This window comes from Tinamus guttatus, unplaced genomic scaffold (assembly GCF_059628265.1).
Source record: "Tinamus guttatus ecotype Peru unplaced genomic scaffold, ASM5962826v1 Tinamus_guttatus_pri_ptg000307l, whole genome shotgun sequence".
Taxonomy (NCBI): Eukaryota; Metazoa; Chordata; class Aves; order Tinamiformes; family Tinamidae; genus Tinamus; species Tinamus guttatus.
The window spans coordinates 3,420,975-3,441,880 of record NW_028288841.1 but is presented as its reverse complement, the minus strand read 5'-3'; the positions used below and the strand labels follow the sequence as shown (position 1 = coordinate 3,441,880).

The following is a 20,906-nucleotide window of genomic DNA, read 5'->3' as shown; positions in this document are numbered from 1 at the left end:
CAAAGCATTTCAGAAGCAAGGAGAACGCCACAGTTGGCTATACCGAAAGGCAAAATGACATGCATTTTGTGCGAGTGAGAGGAAAATGAATGGCAACAATTTTGTGATCCACTACCTGAGCCCTTCCTCTCAGAATAGTGATATAATTTACTTTTCTCTCCCACTGCAACATTTGGCCCTTGACTTGGAAACTAAATCTTCAATCTATCAAGGCTTACCCATCTGCTAAGTGAAATGGCCAAGACAATCTGCATGCCCTGAATTCGATATAGGCAGCTGCTCCCGGAGCGCCGTGGCATTAACATCCAGAGCCCATCCCCTCGCGCTGGAAAGGCCGGTGCCTGCCAAGGATGAATGACTACATACTTAACCGTGGCAGCTGAAGCCAGTGACAGTGGCTGACACGGAGAGATGCCGAGGTGTCAAACTCTGCTTTCAATTACAATGGTGAGAGTCAGGGGTAATATTCCCCCAAGTGCCTGAATTCAGCTCCGTTCAGTCTGCGGCAAGATCTACAGCTCGCCAGGCAAACGTTGCTCTCTGAACACACTGTACGAACAGAAAACAGTGAAAAAAATCCTATTCTATATTAACTAGGTTACAGAGATTAAATTGTCCTGTAGGAATTCAGGACAATCAATGTGATTAAACAATTTATTCTCTTATTGGTCCAGCACTGTTGGACAGATGCCAGCCCTGTATCTCTGTGGGAAAGGACCTTTATTTTCACTGTTTTAGAACGGGAATAGGAAGAACCCCACTAACGCAAACATTATGCCATACATTAATATATATTTTGACGTCACAGCAACAGGAGTTCAAAAAATTCAAGAGAATCGCAGTCAAAGGAAATACATTTTCACAGCAAAGCGAAAATATTTGATATATTAACAGTGAAATTGTTCCAAATCGTGTCTTTAGGGCCAAATTATATGATAGCTCAAGTAGGTCCTACCTGTAACACAGTTGGGAGCTCATCCTTTAGCCCTGCAATGATCTGCAGTGCAGGAGAGGACACCCCATGTCTCGGCTCACCCTTCTGAGGCCTACACGGTAAAATCTGGTTGTGGATAAATATTTCACACCTGAATCATTTCAGAATGTAAAAGGAAGTGAAAGATTAGAGCAGCATCTGGAATGGGGACGAACAGATATGGAAGGTTCACCTGTGCTTTGCCTTGAAATACAATAGGAAATATTTATTTGGAGTTTTTCAGGAGAGCCAAAGGGTATGACTGTATTCAAAATATAGCAGAAAATATTTATTTGGACCTTTTCAGGACAACTAAAGGGTATGAATGGCTACTGGTCAGTATTGCAGCACACTGACTTATCTGTGTATTCAAGAAAACGCCTACAGAGCCCCCAGCACAGTGATAAGCCAGATCTGGTGCCCTAAGTTTTTCACCTTCACAAGCAGCAAATGATCCAAGAATGATATATTCCTCTTCCTCCACCGATGATATTTTCTTCCATCCTCCCCATATATGCTATAATTGCACATCTCCCATAAGAGCTGATGCAAAAGGACAAATCTGGCCAAGAGCCTGAAGCTTCACAGAGGTGAGCTGGGAAACAGAAAGCATTTGCTGTGTAATAAATGCACTGCCCCAAGTAAGTATCTTGCAGAATACATTTGTAAGGGAAAACAAGGAATGGCAACAGCCCCCTTAATACTTCAAGTTGCTGCTCATGCGTAAAATCAGAGAGAAAAACAGGTACCCAGGCAAAATGTGACACTGAACCTTATGCTGGCACATGCACTATTTCACACAGATACTGCTATGACCTTTGATTTAAAAAAAACATGCATTAATGCTGAGTTCGCCTTTGCCTATGGCGACTGGTTTCAGGTTCAGTGATTTGAAGGCAAATTCTGTTGAGTTAAATCTGGGTTTTGTCTTTCAGGTGTTAATAACCCTGCTATGAATGAAAAAATCCTGAAGTCACAGAGCTGCGCATGCTGGCAGAGGGGAATGTTCCTAGATGTCTCATTCACTATGTTGTTTGAAAAGAGGGGAAAAAAAAGTTAATGACTCTTCCAATGATTATTTTAAATAGAATAATGGGTGTGCATTGATCCTTCTAGGTAATTCCACTTTGAATAATACATCATTCTGACTGAAAGCTCACTAGTGATGGATTAACTTCATATTTCATCACAGATTTTGGAGGGTACCTCAGTGAGATATTAACTTGTGATCCCAAAGAGGAAGATGCACTTTTTTTTTTCCCCCCTTTTTTTTTTCCTTTTTTTTTTTTTTTGAATTCCAGAACAGTTTTAAAAGATATTGAACTGAGATTTAAGGTCAGGTGCCCTGGCTGTCACTTGTGTCTGTGCAAGAGTGATGCAGCCGCCAGCTTTGATGCCACAGCAGCAACTCCGGTCCCATCGCTTGGTACCCGCTGCCTCGGGGCGGGGAATTAGTTACTGCCACCCTGGGATGAACAACATTATAGACCAGCAACTTGCATTTTCATTAGGTGCAGCAGGGCTGTTTGAAAACATGGGCAGCACAAATAGTCTACACTACAGATAGACTGAAATGTTAACATCATAAAAAAAAAAAAAAAGACAGCAAAGAGGGTAGTAGAGCTTTCCTTAGAAAAACTTATAACACAGGGAAACTCGGCACTGGCATTTTGCATGGTGACAGGTTAATGTAAGACACTGTCTCAAAAAAAAAAAAAATAAATAAAAGGCCAGCTCCTTAAACTCAAAGATAAAGAGATAAGCCCTGCTTGATAATTCAGCGCAGAGTATTTTTGGTACATGCACACTGAGTTTCTTTGGCAGCTGATAGAAACATTGATCCCGTATTAGATCTGTTATGGGTGCACTAGGCTGAAAACAGCAATACGTCCATTCACCACCACAAGATTTGCAACCCCCAGCACAGAAAGAAACAGCCAGTCACACATCTTCCTTTTTTTCAGGCACTCATTTGCCTAAACTTTGACTCACTCTATTGATAAGGCAACCTAGCAGGGCATTAATTTCATTAAAACATTCTTGCATTTTGAATGTCCGACACAGATGATTTACTGCAAGTGAATAGCACAGTAAATTAACAAATTACTGAAAGATCCTAATAAGCACACATGTGGGGAAAAAAACAAAAGGTCCCTGCAGCCCCAAAGCACAATCTGATTAAGGGCAATAGAATATTTAAGATACAAAGCTCAGTAGAAGACAAAAGTGTAAGGAGGAGAGACAGTTACAGCAGCACATTCTCCAAGCCAGGAAAGCTTGATTGATAGACTGTACCACTCGCAGCTGTGCCAAAAAAGCAAAAAAATAAAATAAAAAAATAAAAAAAAAAGAAGGCAAGAGTAGCTGCAAGTTTATTTAAAGCAATTTTGGTGCACTGAGCCTACATGTCCTCCTTTGAGAAAATAATATGATTTCTTCATAGAGCATGTAGTCTACTTATTTAAGCAGCAGTGTGCAAGATCTCTCAATCCTACCAGCAGTTCAGCTGGAAAAATGACACACCAGGGGGTAACATTTTATCAGGATGGAGCCTATTTTATAAAAACTGCCATCAGTTATAAACTGTTCTCAATCTAAGGGTGGGGGGGGGCAGGAAAAAAAGAGGATTTGGGCCTGTTTTTAGAGTTTCCACAATCTGCCCAACTTAAGGAAGTTTTTAGGTAAAAAATAACAGTTTTCACCTAAGTAAGGAGAAAAATGGTGTAATGAAAAAAAACGCCAAGAGCACTATAACCAGATCACATGGCACCTAGTCTTTGATATACAGCTTCATATACTTGAAGAGGCTAAACTCAGAATTGTGGAAGAAAAGCAGAAGTTAGCTGTCTATCTCCTGTTCCTAGCACGAGGCTGGTGTTCAGCAATGAAGGAAAAAAAAAAGTGATTTTCTTTATTATTGGGTTTTTTTTTTTTTTTTTTTGAAAATAAGATGATGGAGCCTGGTAGCTAAAACAGAAAATAAAGCATGCAGGACATTGTGATGGGCGTAAGGGGACAGCTCAGATGGGCACACAGCACCCCAGCACTCTGCAAGGGTTTGCAATGTCACTGCTCTGGCTACACTTGCCTGGCAGCCAGGAGATTTCCAGCATTTTTCCTCTCTTCCAGGCAACACCAAAGATTTTGCAAGAGAGGCCACAACAACCACCCCTTTAAGATGGAGGGGTCACCCCAGCTCCCCTAGGCCGCTTGTTCGTCCTACATCACAAGTTCTCACTTCCTCTCCTAGCGGTGCCCTTGGCCTGTTCCTCGTGGCGCCGACGGCTCTCCCGGCCTGCCAAGACAAGCTGGTTCACGCCAGCATCTATGAATCACAAGCCCCGAGGAAGCAGAAATGTCAATTAAATTATGCGGTCACTTCCCTGATGACAACCACACCTCAGTTCACAATCGAATTAGAAAGCCAGTGCAAACACACTGTTGGAGGGCAGAATTTTTATCTCCCTCTTCAGGGCATCCAAATCCAGTGTAGTTTGCTTGATGTTCCTTTTACCTCTTTTTGAGGTCTGTGGAGAATGGATCTAGCTGCACTGGAACTTCTGCAGGAGCAAGAACAAACCTCCTGTTTCTGAGGCAGTGGTGGCCTGGGGGATGATCCTGGCATCTTCGGTATCTTGGCAGCGCAAGGATTTTACATCAGTGGTGCTCAGTAACAGCTTTCTGCCAGAAGACGACAAGCAAGTCTGCCATCCCTGATCCACTTTAGCATTTACAGTTCTCTTTCAAGTACGTTCTTCACTATTGACTTATCTTTTATAGATGATGAGTGATGTCTCCGTTCTTGCAGATGGAGGTAGAAAGCCCCCACTAATCCTCGCAGCTTCCCCCTTCTGCTTCCACTTTCACTCCTCATGTCACCTCCCCCTCCATCACCCACCTGCCACCTCCACCTCGCTCTTCCTTCCCACTGCCAAGCTGCTTCTGTCTCCTCCAACGCGACGTCCCCATCACCCTGCACGCGTGTGCCGCTTCGCTGCCTCCTCTCCTCCTGCTTCTCGCTCCACCAAGGAGCTCCCTTTGCATTTGTGGAAGGTCACCGTGCCCATTCCTCACCAAACTCCTAATGGGAACACTGTGAAGATGCCCTGATGCTGCAAATGGGACAGCAGCCCCGTTACTAGGCTCCCAATTTGGCAGCCACTGCGCTGAATCAAAACCCCAGGGATGCAAACTCGTTCCTGTTGTGAACAACACCTAGGGCCTATAAGAAAATAAGTTTTGATGAAAGAAGTAATTTTATTAGACCAAGCATATTCACTTCTGTCGAGAAAAGCCGTCTTGCTCATGCCACATGGCCACACAACCTCCCCAAGGAGACCTCCACGCAGACCTTTCCCTGCCTCCGTTTGTATTATAACCTTGCTCAGGCTAATGCGCGTCAGTCCTGGAGTCCACAGCTAAATCTCATCCAAACTCTGGAACGATGAACGGCAGGATGCGGCCTGCAGCTTTCTCCTAGGCTGCTGCTCTGCCAGCAAAAGCACAGCCTCAAAAACAGCCCCGTCTCACCTGGGGTAGCACTACACAACAGCGAGGAGCAGATGTCAAGCTGTTTGTTTTTCTTGTTGATAGCATGACCCAACAGCTCACTCAGTTCCTTACAGAGCCATTTCAACAGGTATCATGGTTTGTGTTTGGAGAAAATGGAGAAATAATTGCGCTGGAAAAAAAAAGCAGCACTTAGAACACAAGTGCATTAAGAGCCTGGGAAACATTCAGTTGGTGACAGCAGTCTCTTCCTCTTGAAATACAAAGAAATACAAAAACTAACATGACATGTGAGCTTGTTTCAAGATGTTCTACATTTCAGCAGCAGCAAAGTGGGTGCTATTCAATCACGGCGAGTCACTGATGGGCTTAAAGCTGCAGAGCTCCCGGGATGCTCTACCCTCCACGCCTCCGCTCGCCGGGTTCGGAGCGCTTCCCGGCGATGCCGCGGAGCGCGAGCCGGCTACGGCAGCGGTTGTCGTGCCCCATCCTCGGCCAGGGAGCTCTCCTCCCAGGCAGGGGACGTGGTTTCAAAATTGCCAGGAGCTCAAAATCTTAGGAATGGCATATGAGAAGAAATAAAACGCAGCTGAACACAATTTAGAGCAAAACTTTGCCTACAGTTGAAACAAAAGGTGCTCTTTGTACGTAGCGATGGAGAAACTTCCTGCGGATGGGAGCAGGAGTGCCCTCCGGAAGGCACGGCTCACCTCTCTCCTCGTTTTTCACACACTCTCTGAATCCGCCTGCCAGAGCACCCATTATTTTTAGGTGCTCAGTTCCTTCTTCTCAATCCTTTCTGTTCACACGCTGGTGCTTTAACTCCTGCATGTCCGCAGATCAGACCCATGTGCCTGAGCTGTAAATGTGATTTCTATCACCAAGCGGAGTCCAATCAAGCTGGATCACCTGAGTCACAAGCTGCGGCCAGGACCCTTCTTTTGTTACTCACTTCTGGAAAAATTCTTCCATCTCTCTTCTTAAAACCTAGCAGGATGCATGCTCCACACCCATGGATGATGGCACCCCAGTCCCTAGCACCCTCTGCAATCCATGCAAGGTGCTCGAGCTGGTACAGAGTGAGCTACAAAGCCAGGGCTCTGCAAGAGCTACCTCCAGAAGAGGGACAGAGTCACCTCTAGACTACACAAGTAATTATCCCCAGAGTTTCTGGGGCCCAGCGCTGTTTGAATTGCAGCTCGGCTGTAATGCGGATGCACAGGGAGCGCTGCACTGACCATACGAGAGGCATAACAAAATCCACCAGTGCTCAAGATAAACCTCTACTTACACACTCGAGCTGCAATCCAAGCAGTAACGCAGGAAGAAAGGAAACATTTCCTAAAAGGGAAGCACAGGCTGGGCTCTTACGACATAAATGCAGCATTAAAAAAAATTGCTACTGACACAGGAACAGCTGACAGCGATAATCTCCGCAGCTCAGCATGAATTTATAGAGCCTTTCAGCAGCTCCGCCAGGCAGGTGTGGCGACAGGCAGCTGCAGTGCGCGCGGGGGCGAAGTTCCTCCGAAACCCGAGTGCCCAGATGGCCCCGCGGAGCACAGACGCGGTGCCGCGCGCCCAGGCCCCGCTGCCCTCACCGGCACCATCTGTCTGCAGAGAGGCATCAGTACCTGCCCGGGCCTAGACAAGGAGCGGGTTTGGACTCGGCGATGATGGATGCCTTCATCCCCAACGCAGCGGCCACCAAACAGAGCTACCTCGGAGGGCTTTAGATGCCGGCTTTCGTTGTGCTCTTTCATTCTCTGCCCAACTCACGGGAAAAGACAAGTCTAGCCATAAGGCAGGGTGGGCCTAGTGTTATTAGGGAAGCCTATTAGCAGAAACATGATGAATCTCCATAGATACGCAGAGGAGCAGAAGGCAACTGTTTCTTTGGCCATATCGCTCGTAATGAGTTGGCAAGAGCAGAGCACTTCACATTGGGGACCCAAAGTTGAATTGGACAGGTAGGCGCTTGGGAGAACACGTAACACGAGGGGTTCGCCCGAGACGGGAGCCGTGGGCCTGCTCAGGTCTCACAGAAAATAAAGCGCGATAGAAAAGCAGGCGTCTTGGCAGCTTAGAACACGAAACGCAGAAAAGATCTTTGAGAGGTGATTGATGTAGTCTAATCATGCTTCGTGCAAGAATATTTCAAATCACATTAGATGTTTTCATAGGATCTAGGTACGCTAGAGAAGGTTTGCCAAGTAGCTAGCGAGGCAGGGGGGAGGATGGAGTGAGAAAATAATTTTATGTTGGCTGCTTTTGAGACACAAGAACATAGATAATGCCACAGAAATCACACATAAAATACACAAAGAAATACTAGCTTAGCTCTTAGGGTTACAAAGCTTTGCTTTCTAATCAACATTTACCCATACAGCCCAGAGCTGCTTTTAAATATCGATCTGTTGGCATGATCCTGAGGGAAAATATATATCAAAAAGGGTTATTTAATTCAATCATCCTCATTCCTGCCTAACCTGATCCTATTTCTTCTAAAACCCAGAAAGTAGTAACTTAAGTGAAGCTTACAGATCAGCTAATATATTTACAGCCTTAAAATAACATGCGATACATTATAAAATACACAGAGATCCAAAATTAATCTGTTTTAGCAATATTCCTGCAGTAAGTAAAGATGAATTTTAAGCTGAAAAAATCCATTTTTATCAGGAGCAAGGCTGAGCTCTGTAATAACCCAGCCACTTGCTAATACAGTACATCATTCTACTTTGCTCATAAAGAACGGTTTGCCAAATCTACAGTTAGGCTCCATTTGATACAGTACACCCATTGCAAAACCAATATCTTCTCGCAGAGAGTCTCTTTACTCTTGATAACTACTGCATTACAACGCATTTTTGATACGCAGAAATGGTCTGGTTACGATGAGCAGCTAAATACTTTTTTGATGACAGCAACCAGGCAGTTTCTCTTTGGCTTCGCAGCCCTCCCAGAGCTGTGAAACAGTTGCAAATATGAGAGGCTCGTTGCAAAAATCCTCTCCATCTCACGAGCCTCTGAACACTCACTGTTCTGGGGTGCTATGAACAGATTCAAGTCATTTTTGGCATAGAGTAGGATCTTGATTGGCAGTCTTGACTCTCACCTATCTCTAGTACAGCTTAATGCATATAAAAGCGTATCTCAACTCCTGTGCTGCATTTTTTTTTAAGGGAACTCTGATATAAGCGCACCTGCACTTACAAAAATGGGGGGAATTTAATAGTTCTTAAACTAGGACCATTTAGTTCATTTCAGACTCTCAGCTCGAGCCAGATTAGCTTTCAGTGAAGCTCAGATTCAGAAGACGCATCTGAAAGCTATGAAAAATATATTGTAAAGGGATTCCCAGGTTTCCATCCTCATCGCCACTCTATGAACATGCAGATTTCCAACTGAGTTTTGCAGGAGGCAAACTAGGACAAGCTGCCATCTTGGGGCTCTACAATTACTTTTGGGGGCGACATGCCATCAGCCATACACTCTAATGTCCACCCCTGTAAACAGACCTCAGGAAAAGGATCAGATCAGGCTCTGACACACTTGGCTTGCCTTTACTATACCCCTATACAGAAAACCACTGGTTCAGGTATCGTTTGCCCCAGAGCTGTCCTGCAATGCAGAAGCTACAGATGACAAAAACCAGGAACAACCTGACCCTCCAGCAGTACCCTGAAACAGCGGATTTAGAATAAATCAGGATGGATTACAATCAAATTAGAGGCACATTTTCCTGAATGTTCACCTTGCATTACGTGTAATATATAGGAATTATGCAAGAAGTCATAAACATCACCAATAACCCCTGGGGTGGTGCTTATGTGGGTGCTTCGGCCACCAGACCATGCAGCACTGACAGGACTGGGCAGCACTCACTGCTCCCAGCCTCTCCCTCACCTTCCCTTGCACCTTTCCATGTATTTGCACAATCTGGTAAAAATACACCACCTTTTTTTTTTTTTTTTTTCTTTTTTCAGTGGGATGTTCTGTGACTTGGTTAGGGATTGAGCAGGGGGGTTGCACTAGATGATCTTTAGAGGTCCCTTCCAAGAGACCATTCTGTGTTCCTGTGATTATTTGCACTCTGTGAACCCTAAGTGATTCTCACATCTTGCAGCAACCTATTAGCAAAAAGAGACTTCATGCATGGAGCATCTTGGTAAGCACTTCAAACAAATATATAAATTATGCATAATTGGTATACTCTTTCTACCTAAGGGATTAAACTGAGACAAGACTAAAGAATTATGTTTTATTTGTATTAAAAATGTATTAGCTGCTGTCCGAGAAGGCTTTCTGCAACATTTGGTATGCTGCTCAGGCAATTCTATCCCAATCTTGCATTGTTTATTATTGCCAGCACTAGGAGAAACTTGACACTGTTCTATCTGAGAGTTAAATAATAACTCTTCAGGCAGAACAGCTTAAATTTAATATGAATAACTTCTCCATCTAAGCCAGAAGATCTAAAGGCAAAGAAAGTCCCAATTTCACCCATCTCTTTTATATATTCAGACTTTATAACCAATCTCTCTTTTATGGGACCAAGTGAAATGAAGCCATCATTTACAAACAGCTTCTGAGCTCACCTTTACTTAAAATTGCCATAACGCTAATTGGTAACCAGAAGCATATGAAGGCTACGATTTCACGGAAGGTACAAAAAAGCAAATAAGTGCCATTCTGCAAGAGCAGGACAGCACCCAGCAGGACAGCACCACATGCAGACTGGAAAGCTGCAGGTTTCTAGTGGAAAAAGTTGGATTTCATCACCCCTGCACCATGTATGCAAACCACATTATTACCCGCTTAGCCTTCTGAGAGACAAACAGGGTGCGAATCCTGCATGGCTACATGGGGTGATCTTCAAAGAAAACAAATTGAATTAAATTTTTGAAAGGGCTAGACATACCGACAGGAAACTATGCTCTTCCTTGACCCCCGGCAGAATGTTGTACCAGGGGAGAAAACAGGGAGCAATTCAGAAGGTGAAGACGTGGCGAGAAAGGAGATCAACACAGAGCTTCACCCTTCCTTCCTATGACCAGTTCTAGCAAAATTTGCCACAGACTCTGGTAGCAAAAATTGCTGTATTATTTTATTATTATACAACATGTTTATACCCTATTATTCAATTATATAGTTGCACATACTACATATTTGCATTACATTATGTATTTATTATATTTATATTATTTTTATTTCGTTATGTTTTCTCTCTCTCTCATTAAAACCCAAAAGATCAAGCGGAAATGCACCACATTGGGAACCTGCAAGAAGAAGGATGGGCACAAAGTGATTGTTGCCACCACAAAGACCCGAGAAAAGGCCTTGGAACACTGAAAACCAGCCAAGTTTGTGACTGTTCAGAACCCAAAGGGGTAGGAGCCTCCTCCAAAGCAGGCGCCAGATGCTGGTGGACACTGTCCACCCAAGCCCCCTCGTGCGGCCACCATCCCCAGCCAGCAAAATGCCACACGCGCTTCTGTGGTTAGGGAACTCATTTGTTTTTTTGCCTACTGGTTATAATCAGCAGACTTCCCGAGTATCAATCTTGCTGAACTATGGAGGGGGTGAGATTACAGACTGACGACTGTAATTTTTCCATATTAGACATCTAAGTGTCATTTTCAGGAGATGGTAATGAAAACTCCACAAGATACTTTTCTATCAATTTAAAGATTCTTACTGCATGGCTACAGAAGTGATTTTTTTTTAAGGCAGCATATTTTTAAATCACAGAGAAGCAAATTACTGTGCTTAAGACATTAAGCACTATAAATATTCCTAAACTCACTCCACTTTTGAGCATTGAGGGCAAGGAGAAGCAAAGGGAGGCAAAAGAATACACAAATACACGCGGATCCAGCTTTTGGGGGAAATTACTCAAACCAAAACACTAAAATATAAGGGACAGCTACAAGAACTATGACTAACAAACTGTTGTGGAATTTAATGAGGTAAGTTAATAGTGGCATCCCACTTGGGATTAATACATAATTAATAAGCATTAGGGAAAAAAAAAAAAAAGGAAAAAAAAAGGTCCAATAAAACCTTGCAATGCTGTAAACTAAAAGTCCGTGATCTTGACATTCAAGTGAACATTAACCTAGAAGGGCACAGAGATCTTTGCCCTGCCCAATGCATGCGACCAGCCCTCATTAATGGCAGCAAAAGACAACTCCAGGCTTTGAGGAGACAGCCCATAAGAGATGCAGAGAGGGTTTTTCAAATTGCAGACACTGCACAACTCTGGAGTCCGCTCAAAGCAAAAAACCCGTTTACAGTTTCTTGCTATCATCAGTAATTCTGATGTTTCCATTAAAGCAAACGTTAGCAACAGAATGTGATCCATCACAAAAAGTCAAGTCCCTTGATAACCCATCACCCTTGTTAGCTACGTTCTTTGCTACTGCATCAAAATCAGAGAAGTTGACAGTGAAGTTGTGAGTTATGATCCCAGACTTGGCAATTAAAAAAGCATTTACAGTGCATTTGAAGGAGAGAGGGGAAAAAAAATCTCATTTTCATATCTAATTTTTTTTTTTTTTTTAGATACTCTGGAATTACATTCTTCTAGACATACCTGAAACTAAAAACAGCAATAAAAAAAAAGAAAACTCTCATGTGCTGGTACTTTGCTACTACCAAAAGAACTGCATGACACTGCTTTCTACATAGACCATATCCTTCAAAAATCAACCTTACAAAAAAGCTCAAATTGAAGGTATTATGCTTTGGAGGTCATCTGATACAGAATCTGGCTTTCTGCTCTTCTGCCTTACTGGAAAGTACCACGAAAAGAGTGTTTAAAGCCGGAGAGAAGAAGGGAAAGGAAGATGAACACTGAAGAAGATAAGTGCACATAAGGCAGATTATCTTTCCCCGCTGCACAGTCAGCCTGTGGATAGAAAAGTTTCAACACAGCAGGCTGCAGCCATCGCGATCTAGAGGCTGCAAATGCCTCTTGGCAGCGCACGGGTGCGCAGCAGCAGCACCCTGGTTTGCTTCCAAGAACGGTGCGAGCCCGCGGCCCTCCGCTCGTCCAAACGCCCTTGCTCGGGATGCTCAGGATGCCCAGGAATGCTCAGGGATGCCCACGAATACACAGGGATGCTCAGGATGCCCAGGGATGCCTGGGATGCTCAGGGGTGCCCAGGGACGTCACTTACATTCACGATCCAGCTCCCACACAATTGCCTGGACTTGGCTCATCCACACTGCTGCCAATGGACAGAAAATTTGGGATGTTGCACATGGCCCTAGGCTGGAAGGAGAGCAGGCAGCCGTGCAGGGCACTTGTTCTTATGTTCTCTTTTCCAAACAACGATCTTGAAGAAAGGGATGCCCCACGGCATCCTTCCTCAACAGCCAAAACCTTCCCTACTAAACCCAAGCCTTCGGGAGGAATTGCAGGTTGCTCAGCACTCCTGGGAGCCAGCTACCCGTTTAGGCATTCCAATAAAGGCTGATGGACCTCATCGTTGAAACCTTCTTGATTTGTTTTCCTTACAAACTCTGTCCTAAATAGCCATTTTACTACTAAATGCCATCTCTAATATACTTGACCTGTACAGAGGTATGAATCAGAGTAAGGTTAAAGCCTCACTGTTGAGTGCTTGAAAGTCGATAAATAACAAAATTGAAACTACGTGTGTTGGTGGCTTTTTTTTTCTTCCTTTTTTTAAACGCACAGAGCGATTCCCCATCTGTTCTCCCCCTCCTTCCTTCCTTTATACAAAATATTCAAAAACATTCCAGTTTCCCAAAGAAATCATCAACAGCAGTTGAAATGAAAAATCTGAACATGAAAAATTGGGGGTGCAAGTTGAAAACATTCTTTTTGTTTTCCTTAATTGAAAGATAGAATATATTGTAGAAACCAGCATTTTGCAGGTATTTTTATCTCCTGTTCTTATCCAGCTTCCTATATGCAAGTTTTTGATCATCACAAATTCCTGTCTTTGGTGCCGAGACTTGCCTGTTTTGGCCACAGAGAGCCCCTTTGGAAGCTGTTCGGTGCCATCTGCCTACTGAAATCAACCCAAATTTAATCTGCTTCAAGAATTGCTCATAACTTCAAACTCTCCATGGGGCAAAATCAGTCTCTCTTTCTCTTCTCTGTCTTCTAATAATTTTACCTCTATTTATTTACTGGAATTTAGACAAATCCTTCTCTGCTGCAGAATATTTATATGTTAGAGCAGCTACTTTATATTTTTCTATTATTCTTCAACTATTTAAAGGATATAGTTTGGCTTTTATTAGTAGGGGCTAATAGTTTTAAATGACTGCAATGATTTAAAAAATACTAGGAATCTACTTTGTGATTAAGAGCACATTTCAAATTGCTCCGCTTGTGTTCTGTTGCATGGAGCATTAATACAGAATACATACACACTTTTACAATTTTTTTTTTCAAAGACATTGAATAAGTAGTTTAAGCATGCACTTTTTTTTGTTATAAAGATAAAAATAAATACCTGTGCTAATCACTAAATAATACTGCCAATCAATAATAGTTTTATTATTCATAAGCTACTATTAATAAAATACTATGGATTCCAATGTAACCATTAAAAGAATTAATACTGTAATTTAATTTTAAGGTCTTTACACGTATCTGAAGTCTATTAAAATAAATGAAAAGCCTCTCAATGGCTCTGGATGATGCCCTGCATGTTAATGATGCTATGTGGTATACGAGCTACTGTAAATCACCTTTAAGATATTGCCTAAACACTGAAGCACTGATTATGCTTTATGTAGGTGGTCATTAAGAGCCTTTTAAGAAAAACCTACCTCTTTGCTCTTGTTTTCAAAAATTAAACTAGGTTTGGACAGATTTTCAAAAAACATCATTTTATGGGAGTGGTGGAACTAAGGAATTGCCAGGAACTGAGGAGGAGACAGAGGAACCTTATTTCCTACCAGATATGGCTCTCTGAAGAGCAACTATATTTAAAACAGTTATTCACTGAATTTATTTGGTTTTGATTGAAAACCCACAGAACAGTTGATGACAAGAAAGAAGGAAGAAAAAAAGAAAGGCTTCTAGGGAAGTTAAAAATTGAATTCTATTATTTGAGAACCACATATAAAAACACATATTTGGATACTGAAAGGTTTTGATAGAATTCCCCAGATTTATATCACGCTTAGCTCATTTAAGTACATGCAAAAAGAGTTATTGATTGGCTTCATGAAGCACACCAAGATCTACTACCAAAAATTCTTATAAAAGCAAGGCACAATTACCATTTCTTTCTCCAAACAGCAAATCTCTGCACACATCAGTGAGGAGTAAATATAAAGACATTTAGGCAGAAATACCACAGACACATAAAAACATTTCACAGTATTCTTTTCAACAGTCTTAAAAAACAGTAATATTGGAAAGGCAGGGTAAGAATGGCACCCCAGTAGAAGACCTGGAAAAAACCTGCATTTTTATCCTACGTACTTCTACATATGCCATTAGTGGTCCATTTGCCTCCAAGTGCCCCGTTACCTTTAAATGTAGCCCTGTACTCCTGACACTGATGATTGATCAAGTTATCAACGCATCATTCTGAAGATAATTTTAATGATGAAAGCATTGCTAAAAGTTATTTTAAAATTCATTTTTACTTTAACTTCTTTAAAGATGATTTGTTTGAGTACCTGAGATACAGTAACTAATCACTGATGGTTTTCTTTGCAAATAATAAAATAGATTTATATGTCCTTCCTGTAGGCGCATGGATTCCATTGCCTCCTCCTGAATTTCTGAGCTATCGAGTACTTGATGAGAGCTTAGGGAATCAGTATTGTATCTTTTCACAGCAGTAATCAAGGAATGAAGCATTCTCTGCTGCAATGAATCTACTGCAGACTTGAAAGATGAATATTTCAAATGCAAAAGCAATATGTTTGTTTTGAACACATTTAACTTTGGCTTTAATAAAGCAAGTAGTGAAGTGTGCAATGAATTACACTGCTAGATGGTTAAAACAGAACTGTGCAGTATGTCTGAACGCATTTAATCCGAGTAACTATTCATTTTAAATGTGACTTGTAAATACGTATTACATGAATATATATGAATGGATGATTCAGGAACCCGCAAGAGATCAGGGCCTTGCGCTGCTGGCTTGCTCCAAGCCAGCCCAACCTGACAATTAACCACAGCCCAGAGCCTGAATATCATTAAGTAGGAGCTGAACCTTAGGCAGGCTGAAATTAAGCACATGCACAGAGCTATTTAAATGAGGGCTGGTTAAATCAAGACTTAAGCTCCCTGCGGGATTCAGACCTAAAGGTTGATTGGAGCAGGTTGGTGGGTGTCAACCTGCAGCCACAGACACCTTCTGAGAGGTCCATTAGACCATAAAGCCCTCGGTGGGTCCTGTCACTGGCAGGGTTGGACTTCTGCAGACCTGGAAACCTTTTCTGCAGACCACAGGAATGATCCTGGCTGGAAGTAATGGATATACGAAGTTAAACATCTTCTACCACTACAGGATTCACTTTGAAATACAGAAGATAGCCCTTACATTGACATAAACACCCATACTGTTTTCACCTACCGAAAAAAGTTTTCAGTAAGGAAATCTTTGACATTACTTTGTTTTTCTCCAAACAGTTGGATTTTTGCTGATAAAAAATGGAGTTTTCTTTAAGTAAAAGAAGAAGATTTTCTTGGCCCATGTTATTTTAATGCTTTAATTCCCTCTCCCTCTTGAAATACACTGAATATTTCCTACACAGACCCCTGCTTTAAGAAAACACCATTTTTTTTCCACAGATCGCTTCAACAACGCAGCACATGTACCAGGTTGAACAGCCTCTGAGCACAGAGGGCTGCAGCTCCCTGCAAACAAACAAGAGCTGAGAGACAGAGAGATGCACAGGTCCGAGTGCTGGTGGACACGGGGACTAGTGTCCCCTTTTAACTAGAAATTTTCTGTGTTTGTCAGATTGACTAACCTGCAGCCAGCATGCATATGCCCATGTCTGCATGCATATGGAGACAAAGTTTGTCACATATGTTGACAAAATTTATCTACAGAGTTTGCAAGGCAAGCAAAGAGAAAAGCGCAGATTTCCCTGGCACAAACAACAACAAAGTTCCAAGTGCGTCAGCGAGCCAAGCTCAGCACCATGGTGCTTCACCTGGAAATTGCCCTTGAAACAGCGAATTTAATATGGAAAATTCTTATATAGCCGAAGTTAAATTATTTAAAATGGAGGAAAGAGGGTTCTTAATTATTTAATGTTTCGCCAATAATTATATAGCTCAGTGTGATGTTCACTCACTGCAGAATCTGATTTTCAAAGGAACATTTGTGAACATCAGTCAAACAAAAAACACCTGCCAGACTACAAATTCACTCAGGGTGGTACCACTGCAGTCATTCCAACATTAGTGTGTTAGGAAAAATATAAGTCTTGACTTAACAGCGAATCCTATCCAGTAATTTCTCTCTTAAAATATTTATGTAGAAAAATATGTACAATTCAGTTTCCTGTTATATTTTTAAAACATGTTATGTCCTATAATTCCTACTACTTTTTAAAGCTGCATTCCAGGTAAGTGAGTTACAGATGGGACCACAGCTGTGCAAGACAGCAGAGCATCAAATTAATACTTCAATAGTCAAAGCTACCAAAAGAGGTGAATAGGGACATGCAGCTTCATTCAAAAGCTGCTCAGAGCGAGTCTTAAAAGATAGTTTATAAATTAGCTGCACAAAATACTAGCAAGGGTAAAGCTTCCCCACACGGTGCCCTGGGGAGCAAGGCTAAAAGGGCACTGAGCGTTTCTGAACACAACTTTCCCGAAAGGTTTTTTCCAAGTTGTGCTTCAGCGGCTCCATCATGCAAGATGCAGCACAGGGAACTAAAATGGCACTGCAGTCACATACAGAAACCATAGGGATCCACAAAAGTTTATCACCATCATTAAGAATCCTAAGCTAAAAAAAAAAAAACGAACAAAAAAACCCCACAAATTTATTTTTAAATGTCTACATTAAACCTGAGAGCAATAACATCACAAGTTGCTCTTTCCATTCCATATAGGAACTTCATATTTAACCTAGTTTCTCTGCCGCCAAACCTGCAGAGCCTCCATGTGTTGATGTCATTCCCATGGGCTGTGGATACTCTCTTTCCAAGTCTCTTATCTCTGCAGAGGATGCAAGTTTGCTTCAGCCCACAGCTACTCACTGCAAGGCTGTCCTGCTCAGCGTCTGGGTGACAAGCTCTGGAAAACCCTGATGAGGGTCAAAGTCACAGCTGTCATGCTAAAGGCCATAAGTTTATTTCCACCGGTCAGAATTTGTCATACGTCCTTCCAGGACAGGGACCGAGGTCTCCACAGACCTTCCCTAGCAGCTTCCCGTCTTGCAGGAGAGCTACCCATAAAGAAGCCTTGATACAGTCCCAGGACCTGAGAAGTTTAGGGAGCATCACGGATATATAACTTCACTTCTGAGGTAAGGAAAACCAAACCAAAACAAAGATTTCCTTGCAACTAGAAAACGACTGTCACTAGGTCACTTTGCCAAAGAATTACCTTACCCCCAATTCTCTGGGTGAGTTCAAGGACTGTTTATAGGCAATGGCTTCAGATTTTGCACCTCCTGGAGCAGAGGAACCCACCTGCACCATCATCTGGACTTTCCAGCCTAACATCTTGTGGCCTGCAGGGCCAGAAATGATGAAAACTACACATTTCCACCTCCCTGATGGGACCACAATATTCATTTGTGGGCTTAAAGAGCCTGAGATCTCTTACAATCCAAGACTTTCTACAGCACTACAGAATATTTTAGATTATTTTTAGTGAATTTAATGGGTCCCTCAGAATCACGCTAAGTGGGGCTTGTGGTAACCGCAGCACCTGGCTTTGCAGGTGGGGAATACAAAAAAAGTCACACTGAAACTTTAAGATCCTCTAAAAACAGTTTCCTTGAAATGCCATATACTAACTAGAAATGGTACAACATGGGGCAGTGCTTCACATGACCTGTGTGCAGCACAGTTGGGTGATTTAGCGATTCCAGATGCAGAATGACCTTACACATCTCCTACGCCACGACATAACACGCGCTCCCTCTGACAGCGCACACTTACTACAGACACAACGTCAGCTCCTCATCACTGTATGAATCACACGTGATCGAGACCGAGTGACCGCGGCTGTTTTATTCCTAAACTTCTATCACACAGGGCCAAGTTCAATTTGCCCAATCCTTCCCACTGCACATCAAGATTAAGAAACCCAGGGAATCGTCCTGGTAAGCCACTGCACATTATCGGAGCTCCACCACCCTCATCCTGGCATGCAACGCCACAGAAGAGCTTCGAATTCAACCACAATGAATTTAACGTGCCTACTGCCCTAGCCTGATGGCAGCAACGTTACAGCAATTTATTCAATACAAGGATCCATCTTTTTTTCCTTATTGAGGCATTTGATCAAAATCAGTGACACAGAAAAAGACAGCCTTATTTCATTTGAGCAAGAGAGTCAGGCTTGTCACTCCAATATCGTAAGGAAAAGGAAGGTATTTACATATGGGTAGTTGCATATTCCTTTTCATCTGGATCCACATTCTGTTCCACAGCAAAAACGAAGGCGAAGTCAATCTACCAGAGCAGCCAAATTTTCCCTCGCTCTCCCCTCCCCACCTTGCCCTGCTCTCCTGCAAAAGCAGCGCCCGGAGTTACTTCCAGCTCTCCATTTGCAGGGGTGCAGAGATGCTCCAACTCGCTCCGCTCAATCCGCCCTCGAGTCAGAAGGGGAAAGCTCCATTTCGGATGCAGACGCGAGCCCCGCACCGGCCTTGTCCTGGCAGCGCCGCTGCCGCGCTCGAGCGTGCCAAACCGGCAAACGAGCTGAGCCAACGGTCATGCTCCCCGCAATACATATTTTAGAAGGGGATGCGTAAACGCACTCATTTGGAAACCCAGTCTGCTCAAGAATTTGCTTCTATGCCAATTTGAGAAGAAGCCACCATAGATAAGATTGATGCAACTTATTGATTCATTTTCTCTCAGGCTAGGTTGGAATTTTAAGTTTTCTCTAAATACAATCAGTTTACAGCGGTTTGTTAATATTCCTGGGACCTGAGCAACGTACTTCAGCACTGAAAGAAGTTCCATGATAAATGTGTTTGCCAATCTGCATCAGGAAAGGAGCTATAAAGTCGGCACAATTCATGCAAATTCTTTCTTAGTTGCTAAATACACTTATTTACATTTTAAATCACGCATAGACAATATGAAATAGCTTTCTTTTAGACAGGTGTGAACAAGAAAACAGATGCATCCATTAAGCTTGCAACAATTCAATGAATTAAAGGCGCTTCCTGATGAACGCTCTGCTTTATGTATATAGCCACTGTTCAACTTACTTGAAAAAACACAGCCATGGCTCCGACTACCCTGTTTTCTAGAACTGCTGTTCCAAAACTGTCAAAGTCATCCGGATTGTAGAAGTAAATCTGCATCTGTAAAAATTAAGAACAACAACAAAAATCACATAAATTGTTGATTCGTACAGCTTTGCAATGAGATACTGCATACAGGCCCACACGTAGAGCCCACGTTATGCACCCAAGATAAAGGAATTCTGCGGAACAATATTGTTTAACTGGCACTGTGATTAATAGCACGACCACCCTACTGGGCCAGTAACCAGGGAACGGAGTCGATGTGATGCATTTTGATAAACCAGCGGATAAGCAGTATAGCCAGGCTGCTCAGATGGTAAACTTTGTGCTTTCTGCCCAGATCTCTTAATTTCTTTGTTCACTGCAGAATCCTCTCCTGCTCTGCTAAATGTGGTAAACAGATTAATCTTAAAAATATAGAGGGTTTTTAGAAAGGATTTTTACGTTTAGAGTTATTCCTTTATTCCTAAAGCAATTTGTAAGATAAAAGTGTTTCTCTGTAGCAATGCATTTTCATGAGCTGCTGATACTCAGGACTATCAGTTAGGGTCAGGCTTCTCTCTGACTTCCGTTAAATTTCATGACTTTTATTTCCAAAGCTTTAGCACTTGGCAGAAAGCACAAGAGAAACATAACTGGACATTTGGATGCCATTTTAGGACAAATAATAAATACTAACAGTTAAGCAAACCGTAAGTGAAAGCAGGTGAGGGCAGTGATTACCCCAAACCAGCAAATGTCTAGGTGACATAAATCCACGATGACTGAGGGACACCTTCCTTCATGCAGCCTGACGTAGAGCCAGCATGAGTGCACAAACCCACCACGAGCAAGGGCAGCCCGCAGGGGCCATGGCCACCACAGCTCTGATTTTCCTGCCCGGCCCTGGTCGCATCTGTGGCCCTGGTTGAACCCGGCCTGCTCGCGGCAAGGCCGGCACGTGGGTCGCTCTCCAACCAGTCCTTCCCCAA

General features: G+C 42.8%; 1 protein-coding gene across 1 annotated transcript in view; it reads right to left on the bottom strand.

Annotated features, from left to right (window-relative positions):
* PTPRG (protein tyrosine phosphatase receptor type G) overlaps window positions 1–20,906 on the bottom strand; it is a 375,249-nt gene that overhangs the window by 108,968 nt on the left and 245,375 nt on the right. Inside the window, exon 5 of the mRNA XM_088528261.1 lies at window positions 19,897–19,992. Coding sequence (XP_088384387.1) covers window positions 19,897–19,992 — 96 coding nt within the window. The remainder of the gene's footprint in view (window positions 1–19,896; window positions 19,993–20,906) is intronic.